Source organism: Oncorhynchus tshawytscha, linkage group LG23 (genome assembly GCF_018296145.1).
Source record: "Oncorhynchus tshawytscha isolate Ot180627B linkage group LG23, Otsh_v2.0, whole genome shotgun sequence".
NCBI lineage: Eukaryota > Metazoa > Chordata > Actinopteri > Salmoniformes > Salmonidae > Oncorhynchus > Oncorhynchus tshawytscha.
Window position 1 is genome coordinate 7,965,632 of NC_056451.1, and position 20,132 is coordinate 7,985,763.

Below are 20,132 nucleotides of genomic sequence, written 5' to 3' on the forward strand. Positions count from 1 at the left end.
AGGGCACTATGGTGTTGAATAATGAGCTATAGTCAATAAACAGCATTCTCACAAACGTATTCCTCTTGTCCAGATGGGATGGGGCAGCATGCAGAGTGATGGCGATTGCATCGTCTGTGGATCTATTGGGGCGGTAAGCAAATTGAAGTGGGTCTAGGGTGGCAGGTAAGGTAGAGGTGATATGATCCTTGACTATTCTCTCAAAGCGCTGCAAAGAATGGGTTTAGCCGTGTCTGATTTTCCTTTTGTAGTCCGTGCCATATACATTGCGTGTCTGAGCTGTTGAATTGCAACTCCACTTTATCTCTATACTAGTGTTTAGCTTCTTTGATTGCCTTGCGGAGTGAATAACTACATTATTAATATTCGGCCATATTGCCAGTCACTTTGCCATGGTTAAATGCAATGGTTCGAGCCTTCAGTTTCGCTCGAATGCTACCATCTATCCACGGTTTCTGATTAAGGTAGATTTTAATAGTCACAGTGGGTGCTACATATCCTATACACTTCCCTATAAACTCAGTCACCGTATCCATGTATGCGTCTAGATTATTTTCGCAAGCCACCCGGAACATATCCCAGTCCACGTGATCAAAACAATCCTGAAGCGTGGATTCCGATTGGTCAGACCAGCGTTGAATAGTACAAAGCACGGGCACTTTCTGTCTGAGTTTCGTGGTCAGATTTGCCAAAAGGAGGGCAGGGGAGGGCCTTGTAAGCATTCCGGAAGTTTGAATAGCATTGGTCGAGAGTCTTAGCAGCGCGAGTAGTATAGTTGATATGTTGATAGAACTTCTGCAGCCTAGTCATTAGATTTGCTTTGTTAAAATCACCAGCTACAATAAATGCAGCCTCAGGACATGTGGTTTCCAGTTTGCATAAAGTCCAGTGAAGTTCTTTGAGGGCCGTCAAGGTTTTGGCTTGAGGTGGGATGTAAACGGTCGTGGCGAGGACGGAGAAGATTTATCTTGGGAGATAATATGGTCGGCATTTAATTGTGAGGTATTCAAGGTCGGAAGAACAAAAGAACTTGAGTTCCTGAATTTTCCAAGAATTACACCATGAGTCATTAATCATGAAACACACCCCTCCGCCCTTCTGCTTCAAGGGGAGATATTTATTCCTGTCTGTGCGATGTACTGAGAATCCTGCTGGATTTACAGACTACGTCAAAGTATCCCGAGAGAGCCATGTGGAATAAAGTGCTATAGGCCCCGATGTCTCTCTGGAAAGAAATCCTTGGTCTATGCACATCAACTTTGTTATCCAAAGACTGAACATTAGCGCTGGACCAACTGAATTGGTCCACCCACACAGACAGCATTGTGAAGAAGGCGGAGCAGCGCCTCTTCAACCTCAGGAGGCTGAAGAAATTCGGCTTGTCACCAAAAGCACTCACAAACTTCTACAGATGCACAATCGAGAGCATCCTGGCGGGCTGTATCACCGCCTGGTACAGCAACTGCTCCGCCCACAACCGTAAGGCTCTCCAGAGGGTAGTGAGGTCTGCACAACGCAGGCAAACTACCTGCCCTCCAGGACACCTACACCACCCGATGTTACAGGAAGGCCATAAAGATCATCAAGGACAACAACCACCCGAGCCACTGCCTGTTCACCCCGCTATCATCCAGAAGGCGAGGTCAGTACAGGTGCATCAAAGCTGGGACCGAGAGAATGAAAAACAGCTTCTATCTCAAGGCCATCAGACTGTTAAACAGCCACCACTAACATTGAGTGGCTGCTGCCAACACACTGACTCAACTCCAGCCACTTTAATAATGGGAATTGATGGGAAATGATGTAAAATATATCACTAGCCACTTTAAACAATGCTACCTAATATAATGTTTACATACCCTACATTATTCATCTCATATGTATACGTATATACTGTACTCTATATCATTTACTGCATCTTTATGTAATACATGTATCACTAGCCACTTTAACTATGCCACTTTGTTTACATACTCATCTCATATGTATATACTGTACTCGATACCATCTACTGCATCTTGCCTATGCCGCTTTGTACCACCACTCATTCATATATCTTTATGTACATATTCTTTATCCCCTTACACTTGTGTGTATAAGACAGTAGTTTTGGAATTGTTAGCTAGATTACTTGTTGGTTATTACTGCATTGTCGGAACTAGAAGCACAAGCATTTCGCTACACTCGCATTAACATCTGCTAACCATGTGTATGTGACAAATAAAATTCGATTTTGATTTGATTTGATTTGAAGCGGTGGGTGGTGTGCGCGTCTCCTAAGTCGAACCAGCAGGCCGCCTCGAATGTCTCTCCTCTGCCCTTTTGAGTCAGCCACTGGAATAAGTTCAATTGCTCTGGGGAGAGTGAACAAAGGATCTGCTTTTGTCGTATTCCTGGTCGTAATGCTGGTAGTTCTGGTGAGTTACCACCGCTCCAATAGTTATTCCCGGCTGTATGTAATGACACAAAACATTTCCTGAGCTAATCATGTAAAAGTACATAAAAAAACGAAATACTGCATTGTTGTCCAAGTGCTAGTCGCAATGCTGCCATCTCCGTCGGTGCCATCTTATTGATTCAAACCGAAATAGGATACATTGTAAACGCAGGTCCAACGAGGGAAAACTTAGCTAGCTAGATAGCATTCATTTGTTTTTGCAAATACTTTTTTTTTTGCGGCATCTGATGACCTAATGTGGTGAATGATGAACATGAATTCATCCGGTTCTTCATGACGCAATTGAAGCTATGCTGTCAAATCCTTCCACATGTTTGTAGTTTGACCAACTGTTTTCAGCAACTGGTATTGTTGAATTTGTTTGTCATAATGGAAGATTTGCTAGCCACAAATTATTTAGCCACAGTAGCTTCTAGCCTAGTGTTTGATATGCAATGCGATCTCCTCTACTGTAATGAACAGTGTGTCCTTAACAACCAGATGTTCTGAAAACCAGATGCGGGGACTCTGCTCAGATGTTTATCTTCCGCCTGCTACGTTGGCTACCTAACCGACTGAACTAATGACTAGGTTTGGTGGGAGGATGAAAAAGTACAAATTTAATTATCAAAATGTAAATATCAATTAAAACATGTCATTTCTACCGGTGAACTTGTGCTTCAGTATTATTTTCTTTGGCAACTTTGGTACAAGCAGGATAAATGCCTCCACTCTGTACATTATCTTGGAACTAATGAACACACGGTCAATTATTTACAAGATAATGTACAGAGCATCAGCGTTTATCCCTTACTTAACATTACTCTGGTAGAGGGTCTTTGTCATGTGAAGTGTGACCCAACATTCTAACGGCAGTGACACCTGGGTACCAGAACCTTCCTTACCTTGTGCTGCCTCTCCTTGGCAGGCTTGGTGTTGACATTTCTCCAGGAGTCCAGCTCTTTGTCCTTCTGATCCAGGTAGTAGCTTCGTACAGGGTCTCCTCCATTGTTAGCAGGGGCTCTCCAGGTGAGAATCATCTCAGAGCCAGTGCAGAGCAGCAGGGCGATGGCAGTGGAAGGGGATGGGGCGACTGGGAAGGGGAGATGTATTTGAAAAGAAAGTTTTGGCATACTAGACTTTTCCTCAGCCTGCCCAGAGACAAACAAAAAAAGTATTACATTAAGATAGATATTTTAGATGGATAGTGTTTTGAATAAATAGCTAATCAGCTTCTATTATTCTCTATTCCATTCCATTCTATTTTATTCTGGCCACTTCCGTGTATTAGGTCAGTTAATTTAAGGCCACACAGGGTTCCAGACACAAAGTATTGGATTTCAGCCATATCACCAACTGATCCGAGACCAGCTTCGGAATCTGGCATCACTGTGAGTGGCAGCTAAAATGAACGGTCATTACAATGTAGCAGTCTGCAGAGTGCATATTATTATTTTTATTATTATTATTACTATTATCAGACATGCTCTTATAGGGTAAGACAGCAGTGAGCGGGGTCAGTAGTTATTCATCAGGTGCCTACCTCATCACACGTCTATTTATTTCACTGTGTGTGTGGACAAACACAAAACACAAAAATCAGGAGCCTACCCATTAGATCTAATAGCTGTCATCACGTAATGGGTTCATGAGGCTGTTATGAACTAATGGTGAATTGAGATCAGGAATAGATTGATGAAGAGAAAGGAGAAAACAGAGTAACAAGCCTTGGCTACTAACAAAGACTCACTGAAAAAGAAAATGGACCCCAACTTATTTACATGATCACTTAATATTTTGCATTACACCTCCTTATCCCGTCTGATTAGCCAGTGAAAGTGTGAATAAGAGATCACTACGAAAGCATTCACAACTATCAACACGTTTCCCCCTCGTCCCTGTCAGGTGTAACTGTTTGATATGACAGCAGGGTCGTATTCATCAGGCACCAAATGGAGGAAAACTGACGGAGAAAAAAGGGAGCAACTATCTGAACTTGTTCAATAAGAAACACTCTTTTTATTTGTTTCATTATTTCTTCATTATTTCAGTTTGCCCTAATGAACATGTCCCAGGAGCATGTCCACCATTGTGGGTCAGTCCTCAGTTTTTTTGTCTGGTACTCACCGAGAACTGCTTTCACCAAGATAGGGGGAGACTCGTTGGAGTAGATACTGTTCCCAGCTCGCCCCACAGACTCAACTCTGAACACACACTCCTTCTTCGACTTCAGACCATGGACTGTAAACCCGAGAGGAAAAAACAAGTAATTTAGGCCTAGGTGTTGCCATGACAAATTTTACTATTCATATAGTCCTAATGCCTAAGCATTGCTTTCTACATTGGGATGGTTCTATGGACTAAAAAACAATTGAACTGGAAATGTCAATGGAGCAGGACTAGGCTTAATCTGTGTCCTGGAAACTGGCCCATCATGTTTTGTTGTAGAATTAGTGGCAAGAGAATAAACAACAATATTTATCCAACACACAATAGAAACAGCATTCCAAAAAGAGGATCTCAGTTCATTTAAATGGGTTCAGTACTGTACTTGGTGTGGGTGGTTGGCTTGTTGTTGATCGTCCTCCACTCTTGCTTCCCAGCCTCGCTGTAGTACAGGTAGTATCCCAGAATGCCCTCTTTCTCCAAGGGCTCCTGCCACTGAAGCAGGACAGCAGAATCTGTGTCTCGGATGGCAAAGACGGAGGTGGCTGGAGCAGGAGCAGCTAACAGGATAACACAGAAAACACGGAGCTCAGCTGATTGGCACACTCTCAAGAAAATAAAATCATTCTATCTGAAGCCATCCCTGTAGGAGAACCCTGTATGGTTCAAGGTAGGACTGTTTTTTAAAAAACTTCCAAAGAGAAGGTCCTGAAGGAAGAACCACCTTAGATGAAAAAGGTTAATTGAAGATCCATTGTCCCTGTGTAGAATAACTCTAGAACAGTTTTTAATATTTCTAACAGTATACACAAATCCATATCAATGGAACTAGTATAACATTAAAGAAAGAATACGTTTGTTCCTCTCCCTCACCTTGGGGTTGTCCCAGTGAGATGGGCAGGCTCGGCTCTGAGGATTCGCTCACGCCATACTTGTTGACGGAGCGCACCCGGAAGCAGTAGGACTTCCCCTTCTGTAGGTAAAACAAGGGGAACCTGGGAGAGCCCACCGTGATGTCCATGCTGGCCAGCTGCCAACTGTTTTTCCCTGCAATGGACTGATGGACAGAAGGAAGTACAAATGGAGAGACAGGCAGGCAGGCAGAAAGAGACAGAGAGGTAGATGGAAAGAGAAGTAGACAGACAGACAGACAGACAGACAGACAGACAGACAGACAGACAGACAGACAGACAGACAGACAGACAGACAGACACAGACAGACAGACAGACAGACAGACAGACAGACAGACAGACAGACAGACAGACAGACAGACAGACAGACAGACAGACAGACAGACAGACAGACAGACAGACAGACAGACAGACAGACAGACAGACAGACAGACAGACAGACAGACAGACAGACAGACAGACAGACAGACAGACAGACAGTGAATCACTCAATTCTATTAATCAAATTGTTTTTCACTGTTGTGTATCTTTTCTTCTGCTCCATTAACTTGGCTCCCATATCTTTTAGTAATTTTTTTTATTTTTACATTTGAATAAAACCCAGTGTTTAAAAGGAGATCAGCAATTATAAAGCGCATGCCCAAGGGTGAGCCGAGGATATTTGAATATTCCTGGGTGGAACAGAAGTGGGAGATCTTGATCATTTCAGATGCTTTTGATGGATTGGACAGTTTTATTACAGAGTTACTTATAAAAGTCCAATAAAAATACATTTCCTGTGGCAGTTTGCCACTTTTCTTCTCATTATTGGAACTGCAAGCTGTTGGGCATCTAGAATGCAGAGTCCTGGTTGATATTGAAGAACTGGGGCACTTTGGTGAAGATGTAAAATTAATGATCCCTCCCAGCACTTTAATTCTTTAGCGAACGTTTTATTTTCCTGGGCGGCCATTTTGATAAACCAGAACTTTGACAAACTCATTGTAAGACATTCATCAAAATAGGAACACTTGTGTCCTGTATAGTTTGCCATGTATGAACACACCCACAACATGTACTATAAAACCTCAACGTTAAAACTAAACCAGAATAAAACTGTGGCTAATTCACAACCGCGAACCTATAAAACCAAGAGTTATACTTTTAATCACCCCTAAGCCTAGAGACAGAGCTTTGACCCAGCTAACAATTATAGGGAGAGAGAACGTTTTTGTAATGTTACGCATTATGTTCCCCTAATGTTTGTGTCCAGTTTTCCGTTAGTTAGGGAATCATTCTATCTAGGTTATCTAAAACCTTGTGAGAATTCTTTTATGTACGTTTTGGTGTTAAAGTTGGGAGAACATTCCCTTAATGTCAAACATAACTTATCAAGAATGTGGTTACAACGTTCTCAGATTATACAGCATTAATGTCCTAGACGTGTTTTATGGGACATTGCAAGAACATTAAATGTTTTCGAGGGTTAGGAGAATATTCCATCAATGTCTCGATACCTTTACAGCATGTGTTCTTGCAGAGGCCCTGTCCAGAAGAAACCCTAACCACCACCCCTCCCTAGGCACTTGTGTAGATCTGAAACAACTGGTTCAGTGAATACACTTTGAAGTAAATCTCACCTCTGTTAAAAGTACCCTCAGAAAAAGATTTTATTGATCACGGTGATTCAGGGCGATCATTAAAACAGGTTAATATAACCCACCGATATTAGACAACTACACAGAAAGCCTTTAAATTGCTGAAATAAGTCAATCAAATCAATGATAAGAGAATAATCCGATTAACTGACACCTGACACAGACGTGGTGGCGCATCGGGAAGATAGAAGTACGGTGACCTAACAGGTTGTGAGGTAACAATCCCAGGTTAGGACATGTTGAATAATAATCACTGTATAAATGAACATGCACAATGTAATGATGTGTGGAAGTTGAAAACACTATGTTAAAAGCACCCGTGTGTGAGTATCCCTAACCTTGGCAACAGACAAAGAGCTATAAACTTAGCATCAGCGGTTCACCAATCAGGGCCTTAATTGGCTTGGCATCAATAAGTGATGTGTAATTCTTTTCTTTTTTTCTTCTTTTTTGGGAGGGGGGCTCATGTATGTTCTTGCAACGTTCTCATTTAACTTGTCTAGAACATTCACATCTTGTGTTCTGAGAACATGGCGACCATGTTATGTGTGTGCTTGGTGGAACTTTGATGGAATATTCTCCTGACCCACAGAAAACTGGATACGTAAATATTTTGTTCTTGCAACGTTCCAATGAAATGTGTCTAGAACATACACCGAGTGAACAAAACATTAGGAACACCTTCCGAATAATGAGTTCCACCCCCACTGTGCCCTCAGAACAGACTCAATTTGTCAGGGCATGAACTCTACAAGGTGTCAAAAGCGTTCCACAGGGATGGTGGCCCATGTTGACTCCAATGTTTCCCACAGTTGTGTCAAGTTGGCTGGATGTCCTTTGGGTGGTGGACCATTCTTGATACACATAGGAAACTGTTGAGCGTGAAAAACACAGCAGGGTTGCAGTTCTTGACACACTCAAACCAGTGCGCCTGGCACCTACAACCATACCCCTTTCAAAGAAACTAAAATATTTTGTCTTACCCATTCAGCCTCTGAAAGTCACACATACACAATCATTGTCTCAAGGCTTAAAAATCATTCTTGAACCTGTCTCATCCCCTTCATCTACACTGATTGAAGTGGATTTAACAGGTGACATCAATAAGGGATCATAGGTTTCACATTGATTCACCTGGTCAGTCTATGTCATGGAAATGTTTTGTACTCTTAATATCTTAACTTCTGAGAACATGGTCACCACGTTCCGGGTATGTTCTAGTTGACATTAAAGGAATGGTCTCTTGGAAACATTCCTTGCACATCACGGGAACGTTTGTTGGTAGTTCATGAAAAAGCAAATTAACTAGCGATGCCAAAACACACGCCACGAGAGAGCAACTTCAAGGTCTCTCAGTTTTTAATGAGTGCACCGATGCCCACCTAAACTGACACCGGCAGGCATATAAGTGTTTTTCCCCTCCCCTTTAATATTTAATTAGCATAGTGGTCAGAGCTCTTCATTAATTTGGCCCTGAGTCTAAAGTTAGTCTACAGAACAGTAAAACAGGTCAATGGGAAGCTGCGGGCTGACACTACACGCACTGAGATGGCCGGGTTGAGGGTTAATTGGACCTGCGTTTTAATGAGTGTTTAGGTGGTCTGTGTGTGTGTGTGTGTGTGTGTGTGTGTGTGTGTGTGTGTGTGTGTGTGTGTGTGTGTGTGTGTGTGTGTGTGTGTGCCTGTGTCTCTGTATTGTGCGTATGAGTAGGAGCACAGGCCTTAACTCACCCCCTCCACATAGAAGGTAAGTTGCTCCTTGCCTCTGGGCTCCGGCTCAGTCCAGCTAAGCATGGCGTAGTTGTCACTCACCTCACAGGCATGGACACCAGTGGGAGGGAATGGGACTTTCATCTGACCTGAGGTCAGAGGGAAGAAGGGAGGATGGGTGTAGAAGATAGTAAAGGGTCATGGTCAGAAGGAGAAAACGTTTTGAGATAGGGAGGTGTACTATCTGAATGTCCAATAGGAACACATATTTTCCTTTTCTATTGCAAATATTTTTGCTACGGTGTACCCAGCTAAACAAGACCCAGAGCATTGGATCACATGACCAAGCAAGGGTCAGATATAAAATCTGTTTTTATAATGCGAAAACACACACACACACACACACACACACACACACACACACACACACACACACACACACACACACACACACACACACACACACACACACACACACACACACACACACACACACACACACAGTTATTGATTCATTGAAACCTAAAGCTGTACCAGGGTGCCTCGAAAAGAGAGTATGGCAGTCTATGAGGTTGAGGTAGTACTTTATTTCTCATCATAATAGTACACCATTCCCTGGTGTTTCCATGGCGTTTGCCTCCTCCTCCCTCTTTGAGCTACATCAGGGGCATGTTATGATCCCTATTCAGAGAGAAGCACTCTGACTACCCTGGGCTATAATGTGCATTTACTAGGACACCATAGAGAATAGTCCACCTAATGGAACAAAATACATTGCTTTCACAAAGCTATTAACATGATGGAAGATATGAAGGAACATGACGCTGTTATATTAAATATCATAGGCGACATTGCCACGGATGGGTTTTGTAGTAAAAAAAGATAGTGAAAGACAAGTGTTTCCAATGACAACAGTGTGTGCATTGCCTGATTTTGACCAGTTGTTAGTAGGCATTGCCTGTCTGCTAATTGGTTGATGATGTCACTGGAAACACTTATCTTTCTCTATCTTTTTTTACGACAAAACACGGAAACACGCCATTTTCACACATGTTGATGTTGGTGCTGGAGATTGTGAATATGAAGTTGACAAATGTTACAATTTTAAACTGCCACAGGTTCTTTCTGCCCCATGGCAAAAGTGTTACAGTTAACTGTTCCTCCCCCCAAAAATCGGTTTTACCAAAACAAAAACTAAAAATCACTTTCCATTTCCACTTATACTGTGTTTTCAAAATACCCCTCCATATACCCCTCCATATAACCTCCCACCCAAAAAATAAAATAAAATCCCCTCAGGAGAGGAATGATACAACGTCAAACTGTGTAGAAATGCAGAACACGTGCATTCAAATGACAAAAGAGTACCAAGGGGAAAGCAGAAATATGCAGTGGTACTGTATCGTAAGTATTCGGTCTAGGGTAAGTAGCTGGGGGATACCATTGAAAAGGCTGTAGTGCCATAGCTACAAACACGGTTATTAATAGTACTACAATGATAATATATGTGGTTTCTCACTTTCCAGCTGATCTTTGGTGATGGTGATGTCTCTACCTCTGTCCACCTTGATAACTGATTGAGAAGAAAAAGAGAGAGAGAAATAAAGGAAGGAAACGCATGATAGCACAATGACTATATGACATGGAAGAAGCCGTCCATCCAATGTCAGCATGCCAGGGCTCAGCAGAGAGAAAGGGAGAGAGGGAGAGAGAGAGAGATGGGGGAAACAGTCAGAGGCAAGCCAACCTTCTGGCTGTACTTCATCTGCGCCTAATGACCCACAGCATCTGACCAGAGCACCTATCTGTCCTCTCCGCTACACTTTCTCTCTCATAGCCCCCACCCACAGCGCACACATGAACACACGTACTCACACACATGCATACTGTATGTTCTCGTGCATGGAACTTAGCCCATACACACACACACACACACACACACACACACACACACACACACACACACACACACACACACACACACACACACACACACACACACACACACACACACACAGACAATGTACTCTATGTGTTCTATTTAGCCTATGTTATGTCTCTCTCTATATAATGACCTCTACCCAGAGTGTGTTCGGTGTGTAAATCTGAGTGTGCAGATTACCCATAGTTCTAGTGTGTTCTAAAGGGTCGGTGGTGATGACAGGCTCGGTGGCCTTAGAGGGGTGTCCCACACCTGCCTGGTTGACGGCACACACCCTGAACTGGTAGATGTTGCTGTCACTCAGACCCCTCAAAGGGTAGTGACATGCATGCCTTCTGAATGGTGTCATTGCAACTCACCCACTGCCCACTACCAATGTCACACCTGGGAATAGGGAGAGAGAGAGTGGAAGAGAGCGAGGGAGAGTGAGGGCGGGAGAGAAAGAGACCATGTGAGAAGGGAAAGGAGAAGATCAGAGACTTAAAAAAAAAAATCACAACTTTATAACTTCCAAAATTGTTTTTAGCGCAACATTCCCCAATTTTGTTATTTCTCCATGAAATATAATTTTGTCATTATAAAATACATTTGTAAACATTTTTGATTGCATAAAAGAAAAACACATTTCAGGCAACAAAGGACAATCATTTTTCAACCCAAATATATATAAGTCTCACAACTCATTTATAAGAAAAGAAAAGCAGCCGTCAAATGCTGATAAATCAATACTGAACATGAAGCAATGCCACCTGGGAAAGCAAAGTAAGGAAATAGCATGAGAGAACATTAAGCTGTGTATGTGTTGCTAGGCAACTGGAAGGTTAGGTCTCTGATAGGTTTTTCTCTGATGCATATTATATATATATATATATATATATATATATATATATATATATGATTATACATATATCGTATAAGACATCAGAGAGAAGAGACCTAACATTAGTCTTTAATGTGCCCTCTGCATGCATGATAGAGAAGATGTGTAAGTACGATGAAAGTATGCATACACACACACACACACACACACACACACACACACACACACACACACACACACACACACACACACACACACACACACACACACACACACACACACACACACACACACACACACACACATCGATCAGCTTCAGTGATTAGTGAGCACCTGCTACCTATGGGAGGGCTTTGATGCTGTTAACGCTGTGTTCCATGTTGAATTATTATCACGCATATCATCCATCTTCTTTGGGATTTGCCAAATGGATATTACATCAAAGTTGGCTGGGGTTTTATCTGCCCGATCCAATTTCCTCACACACAGCAGAGTAAGATGTGGCCCAACAGTTTAGTCTCGTTTGCTGTGCGTTGTTGATTTTGAGTAAACAACGATAGCTCATATCTAAGATAACTCTTTTCGTTTAGATTGAACGTACACCTGAGTAGATCTAGTCATTATCCGTGATATATTGAGAGCTCACGTTGCACTTTGAGAATTTACCCTGAGAGTAGTTTATTGCCATTTACCTCCTCAGAGTAATTCTAATCCCCTTTTCACACTATAGTGCCAACGCAAAACTCACTGTTTTGGCCTGGGGCAGCAGGTAGCCTAGTGGTTAGAGCATTGGGCCGGTAACCGAAAGGTTGCTAGATCCAATTCTTGAGCTGACAAGGTAAAAATCTGTCGTTCTGCCCCTGAACAAGGCAGTTAACCCACTGTTCCTAGGCTGTCATTGTAAAGAAGAATTTGTTCTTAACTGACTTGCCTAGTTAATTAAAGCTTAAAAATATATATGTATATATTTGCAGGTATGCAGGCCAGCTTGGCTTAGTAGTGTGAAAAGGTTATACCTCAACCTATGTCCTTGGTATGGTATCCATACAAAGGCCTCTCAACATTTACATAACAATGGCTAACTGTGAACTTTAACACCTTCTCACAAAGCAATTGTTTTGAATACTGTATGCAGTGGATGTTGATTCTCCTCTTCACAAGTCCTCAGTGTCAGCCATAGCTATGGAAACACAACTTCCCTGGTATAACATAACGGTGTATATACTAGTGAAACACTGGTGTTACAGTCGAAAAGCACCTCTCCACAAAGTAACCCTCCACTTGGTAGGATCCATCAGCACTGGGAGGCTCACAGGTGAGGAAGACATAGTCCTTTTGTACATCAGAAACCTTCAGGGCCAGAGGAGAGCCTGGGCCACCAGACATGACTGCAGACGCATCTGAGTAGAGGAGGGGATGGGGAAGGCATGAAAGAAGAGGGGAGGGAGGGAGGGGTGAGAGACAACAACACAATAAGACCCAACCAAATCATAAGAAAATAAAAAGATAATTACTTGACACATTGGAAAGAATTTACAAAAAATACTGAGCAAACCAGAATGCTATCTGGCCCTAAACAGAATACTTGACCACTGTGACTGACACAAAATGAAGGAATTCTTTGACTATGTACAGACTTGCTAATGAGAAAGGCAGACCTGGCTCTCAAGAAAAGACAGGCTATGTGCACACTGCCCACAAAATGAGGTGGAAACTGATCTGCACTTCCTAACCTCCTGCCAAATGTATGACCATATTAGAGACACACATTTCCCTCAGATTACATAAACCCACAAAGAATTATTTATAAATCCAATTTTGATAAATTCACATATCTATTGGATGAATTACCACAGTGTGCCATCACAGCAGCCAGATGTGTGACCTGTTGCCACAAGAAAAGGGCAACCAGTGAAAAACAAACACCATTGTAAATACAACCTATATTTATGTTAATTTATTTTTCTCTTTTGTACTTTAACTATTTGCACATCATTACAACACTGCAAATATACATAATATGACATTTGAAATGTCTTTATTATTTTGGAACGTTTGTGTGTAATGTTTACTGTTTTGTTAATTTCACTTGGTTTGTCATTGTAAACATGTTTTTCCCCATGCCAATAAAGCCCTTTAAAATTAAATTGAATTGAAAGGCTGGAGAGGGAGAGGACACGGAGAGAAAGAGAGGGAGACAGGAACATTTTGAGCAACGCAGAGGGAAAGAGAGGGAGACAGGAACATGGGGAGCAACGCAGAGGGAAAGAGAGATGGAGAAAAGGGAGAAAGAGAGTGAGAGAAAGTGAGGGAGACAGGAACATGGGGAGCAACGCAGAGGGAAAGAGAGATGGAGAAAAGGGAGAAAGAGAGTGAGAGAAAGTGAGGGAGAGAAGGATTTTGATAAACTCCCATATCTACTGGGTGAAATACCAGTGTGCCATCAGAGCGGCAGGATTTGTGACCTGTTGCCACACGAAAAGGTCAACCAGTGAAGAACAAACACCATTGTAAATACAACCCATATTTCTGCTTTTTTATTTTCCCTTTTGTACTTTAACCATTTGTACATCGTTACAACACCGTATATATACATAATATGACATTTGTAACGTCTTTATTCTTTTTGGAACTTCTGTGAGTGTAATGCTTACTGTTCATTATTTTTATTGTTTATTTCACTTTTGTATTTTATCTACTTCACTTGCTTTGGCAATGTTAACATATGTTTCCCATGCCAATAAAGCCCCTTGAATTGAAGGAGTAGAAATTAGAGGGGGCGAGATGGGGGAGAGAGTGAGAGAGGGAGGCTTGAAAGCCAGCAAGGAATTGTAATCCACAGCAGTTCAATTGAACCCTCCCACAAAGTCTGTCTGGAGCAGCCATGTGAAAGCATGGCCAGGGAAGGATGATGCATTGTCTGGAGGTAAGATGAACAGGTCATCAAATCTGCATTAATCTGCAATCTGCATTATAAAGACAGAGCAAAGGAGAGCAGTAAAACAGAGACAGCGAAAAAGAGAGAGAGAGAGAGATAGGTAGAGACGGAGAGATAGGAGTGAAAGATAGGAGAGAGAGAGAAGGGAATGAGGGAATTATGTTAAGAGGATTAAAGAGATAAGATGTGACATGTATTAGACCTGTTTTCTATTCTCGGAGGCTTTTGAGAGACTGTTGCTTTTGCACCAACAAAAAGAGTAGAGAAATGTCAAGTAAAATGTCTTCCCAACTCTCTTACAGTTTGTGCTGCAAGTGTGAGAAATTGAAGTTGGAATCCGTTGCGGTGAAACTGCCACGTCCGTTTGCGACATTCCAACAAAAAAATACGTTACTTCAAGCCACAAACCCTTTTTTTTCACCCTCGGACATCATTGCACGCGCCATAGAACAGAAATAACAATAACAACAAATTAAACATGGATTGTGTATGCTTGCCATTCAGATAGTGAATGTTCAAGACAAAAGATTTAAGTGCCTTTGAATGGGGTATGGTAGTAGGTGCCAGGCGCACTGATTTGAGTGTGTCAAGAACTGCAACGCTGCTGGGGTTTTCACACTCAACAGTTTCCCATGTGTAGCAAGAATGGTCCAACACCCAATGGACATCCAGCCAACTTGACACAACTGTGGGAAGCATTGGAGTCAACACGGGCCAGCATCCCTGTGGAACGCTTTCAACACCTTGTAGAGTCCATGCTCCGATGAATTGAGGCTGTTCAGAGGGCGAAAGGGGATGGAACTCAATATAAGGAAGGTGTTCCTAATGTTTTGTACACTCAGTGTATAAAGTACGGCTTGTAAATGCAGTTCAGACGATACAGCCAACAATTCCAATACTAGTTGATATTTGGGAAGGATTCTTACTAGCCTGGTCTAAGATCTGTTTGTACTACCTTGCCAACTCCTATAGTCATTGTCGATAGGAGTTGACAAGACCCCACAAACAGATCTGGGACCAAGCTAATACCCACTTCCACTCACCATCTCTGAACCAGGCCACGTCCTGTTGGAAGGGCAGCAGGGCTGAGGAGAAGGCACACTGCAGGGTCAGATTCTCAGATTCCCCTCTTTCACCCAGGTCGGAGGGAAGCTGAACTCAATAGAGCCTCCCGCTCCACTATTGCAACTACAGAGGAAGAGGAGGAGGCGTGGGGGAAGGAGGAAGAGTAAGACTATAAGGAAGAAGGAAAAGGAGGAGGTGTAGGTGGGAAAGTTGGGCGAAGAAGAGGAGGGGAAGGCAAAAGAAGAAGAGAAATAACCGACAGGCAAGAACAAACATATAGATGGGAAATAATCCACCAATAAGAGAACTAATTTTCCCACCATCTCCAACCTCATGATGACGTTATGTCAGATGAAGTTGAGGTTTGCCATCTGCGTACTATGGAGGACACTGGTGTCATCCCATTATTCTTGGCAAGCAATGAGTAAGAAGCCTTGGTCTCCCTCAGATTCTCTCACTTGTGGCAGCAGAGTGAAAAATGCCCAATGCAAAGAAGACCTTAATTAACTGGACGAAGGCCCAGATACGCCAACTGGCATGTACTAGTAATTGGAAGGGGGGATATTTTTCATCTTCAGGAATGCATGCACGCACGCACACAAGCACGAAGGACACACACACACACACACACACACACACACACACACACACACACACACACACACACACACACACACACACACACACACACACACTTACTCCTTCTCTGGCACGCATGCACCCTTTTCCTGAAAAGGCCGCCCTCACAAGGGGATAAACATAGAATTAATGAGAGACAGGAATTGAGAAAGTATTCAGAACCCTTGACTTTTTCCACATTTTGTGATGTTACAGCCGTATTCTAAAATTTATTACATGTCTTGTTTTCCTCATCAATCTACACACAATACCCCATAATGAAAACAGGTTTTAGAAAAAAAAAAAAAAAAAAAAAAAAAAAAAAAAAAAAAACGTATTTGCATAAGTATTCAGACCCTTGGCTATGATACTCTGGAAAGGCACACACCTGTTCATATAAAGTCCCACAGTTGACAGTGCATGTCAGAGCAAAAACCAAGCCATGAGGTCGAAAGAATTGTCCGTAGAGCTCCAAGACATGATTGTGTCGAGGCACAGATCTGGGGAAGGCTACCAAAAAGTTTCTGCAGCATTGAAGGTCCTCAAGAACACAGCGTCCTCCATCATTCTGAAATGGAAGAAGTTTGGAACCACCAAGACTCTTCCTAGTGCTGGCTGCCCAGCCAAACTGAGCAATCGGAGGAGAAGGGCCTTGGTCAGGGAGGTGACCAAGAATGCGATGGTCACTCTGACAGAGCTCAGGAGTTCCTCTGTGGAAATGGGAGAACCTTCCAGAAGGACAACCATCTCTGCAGCACTCCACTAATCAGGCCTTTATGGTAGAGTGTCCATATGGAAGCCACTCCTCAGTAAAATGTACATGACAGCCTGCTTGGAGTTTGCCAAAAAGCCACCTAAAGACTCTCAGACCATGAGAAACCAGATTCTCTGGTCTGATGAAACCAAGACTGAACTCTTTGGCCTGAATGCCAGGTGTCATATCTGGAGGAAACCTGGAACCATCCCTACGGTGAAGCATGGTGGTGGCAGCATCATGCTGTGGGGATGTTTTTCAGTGGCAGGGACTGGGAAACTAGTCAGGATCGAGACAAAGATGAACGGAGAAAAGTACAGAGAGATCCTTGATGAAAACCTGCTCCAGACCATTCAGGACCTCAGACTGGGGCGAAGGTTGACTTTCCAACATGACAAAGACCCTAAGCACACAGCCAAGACAATGCAGGATTGGCTTCGGGACAAGTCTCTGAATGTCCTTGAGTGGCCCAGCCAGAGCACGGACTTGAACCCGATCGAACATCTCTGGAGAGACCACAAAGTAGCTGTGGAGCGATGCTCCCCATACAACCTGACAGAGGTTCAGAGGATCTGAAGAGAAGAATGTATGCCAAGCTTGTAGCGTCATACCCATGAAGACTCAAGGCTGTAATCGCTGCCAAAGGTGCTTCAGCAAAGTACTGATTAAAGAGTCTGATGTATGTAAATGTAATATATATATTATTTTTTGCTTTGTCATTATGGGTTATTGTGTGTAGATTTATGAGAAGAAGAAAAAAACGGTAGAATCCATTTTAGAATAAGGCTGTAACAAAACAAAATGTGTAAAAAGTCAAGGGGTTTGAAATCTTTCTGAATGTATGAAGAGTTAATTTCCAAAAGTCTATATCCACAAATGTTTCACATTTTTGTTTTTTTCATCATAAATGATCGCTTATAGGTGCCTTCATATGTGTGTAAAATGTTATTACTCTTCTCAGATTTTAGATGTGTATGAAAATGTGTTTTTGCAAAATGCTATATGTAAATTATTTAGCTAGAATGGAATGTTTGTATCCTGTTTATTTGACTGTGATATGTGGTTGTCTCTCCTAGCTATCTTAATAAGATGAATGCAATTACTCTAAGCCACTCTGGATAAGAGAAAATATGCTAAATTAAAATGTCAAATGTAAATGTTCTACAAACAGATCTTATATTACTGTAGTGAATAATGTTCTTAAAAACATGTTATGAATATTGTATGTATCATATGTACAGTTATTTATAAGCAATTTAGTTATTTGTTACATTTGACTGTGTAAAGCCTATCAGTACTACTGATTTCTCTGAGAGTGAGGCGGATATATAGCATTTAGTGAAAAAAAAAACATGATTATTTGTCTCTTTGAAACATAACAATCAAGTGATAGATGTTAAACAAATACATGTCTGTCACTGAACAACCCCAATGCCTAAATAGTGAAAAAACACACCAATCTTTTTCATTATGTATTTAAACAATAAAAGCTAACTTACGAACATGAAACTCTTCCTTTTCGGAGGTCCCCTGTTCCGTCTACAAAACAGGGTCTAGACTAATTGTGAGATAAAACTGAAAACTACCAGGCCTAGTCAGATCCCATTCCCACCAACAGATCTGAAAGGTCACAGACATGTTTCCATAATGGTCTTTGTCTAAATTACAGACCAGGGCAATCATTCGGATGCACATCAATTTAATAACTCCCCATCTCTCCCCAACTTAATCTCTATTTCAATCATTCCCTGCACGTCCCCATCATGATTATGATAAATGTGCTGGGGTTGCCCTTTTTTCTAGGGAGTAATCCACATTGGATAATAGTGTCTGTCTCCCTGCTCCACATGGCATAATGAAGTCTCAGCACCACACTAATGTCATACTGCAATTCAAATCCCATTTTCTCCTCAGCAAGTGTGTATGAATGGCATTACATGCTGATAAAGCTTCATTCAGAATGATTGCAAGTTCATTTCAAACATGCAGAGGACACCAACGTCTGAGTCCATTGATTGTGACTTGCACACCACTTTAAACAGTGTGTGACACAGTGAGTTTGTTATTGTCAATAACAGTTTGCTCCAGTTGTGTGTGATGCTGACACAATCTAGGAAGAGCAAGTCATTTACTAAGGCAACACAGCAGTGCTAAACAATATAGATAAATAATCTGTTGGTTATTAGTCAGTGTCTAATCACTACTCCGCATGGTCTCCCTGTGGGTGCAACCAGCCTCTCTACTAGCTCAGTATCTAGGTGGAAGAGGGACATAGCCTATATAACATTACATTTGATTTGATTTATAGGGCTCCCTAAGCTGACAGCAAATGTGAACAAATCGCATACTCTCTCTGTGTGCTGAAATATACATGACTCTGACTGGCGCTGAAATGGCAGCGATTCGTTCACCTGCCCCTCCCAATCAACTCCTTTATATACAGGCGCACACACAAACACACACACACACACACACACACACACACACACACACACACACACACACACACACACACACACACACACACACACACACACACACACACACACACACACACACACACACACACACACACACACACACCCTCAACACACACTCCGATGAACCATAAACATCCCTTCGCCATCCAATCCTCCTTGTATCCAGTCAGCCAAACCATGTCAGAGTACATGCAGCAGAGCCTCAGAGTCGTGTCTTCAAAGGCTCCGTCTTAGCGGAGGAGAAGAGAGTGAACTCCAAAAGGCTGCAGAGAAATTAAGAAGGACATTTTTCATTAGACGCTGCATGAAACTTACTTGGGGTCCAGGATTGCTCGATTGTGGCCTCGGCTCCTTGATATGCTGAATCGTGGAGTGGGGGGGACAAGGAGGAGGGAGAGAGAGAGAGGTGTGGGGAGAGTGCAGAGAGATAGAGGGAAAGGAGAGAGAAAGAGAGACAAACCAATCCTGGCAAGGCCACTTTTATACACGTCACAACTAATATTCCCTTTAACCCATTTAAACAATCGAAGGAGAACGTGAGCAGGTGAAATATGGATGATAGGTGAATAGGAGCACTTGGCCCCTTGAAGTGTCTCATTACACTCCTTTGCCATTTAATTGATCTACGAGGGGAAGGAGTATCCCGGTATTTTC

General features: G+C 42.3%; 1 protein-coding gene across 1 annotated transcript in view; it reads right to left on the reverse strand.

Moving 5' to 3' along the window:
* The window catches only part of LOC112223056 (myomesin-3), a 78,254-nt gene that overhangs the window by 15,192 nt on the left and 42,930 nt on the right, over positions 1-20,132 (reverse strand). The window contains 10 exon segments of the mRNA XM_042304387.1: positions 3,343-3,530; positions 4,565-4,678; positions 4,984-5,163; positions 5,477-5,660; positions 8,883-9,010; positions 10,381-10,434; positions 10,984-11,187; positions 12,882-13,023; positions 15,605-15,795; positions 19,794-19,838. Of these exon segments, the coding sequence (XP_042160321.1) occupies positions 3,343-3,530; positions 4,565-4,678; positions 4,984-5,163; positions 5,477-5,660; positions 8,883-9,010; positions 10,381-10,434; positions 10,984-11,152 (1,017 nt within the window). The 5' untranslated portion in view covers positions 11,153-11,187; positions 12,882-13,023; positions 15,605-15,795; positions 19,794-19,838.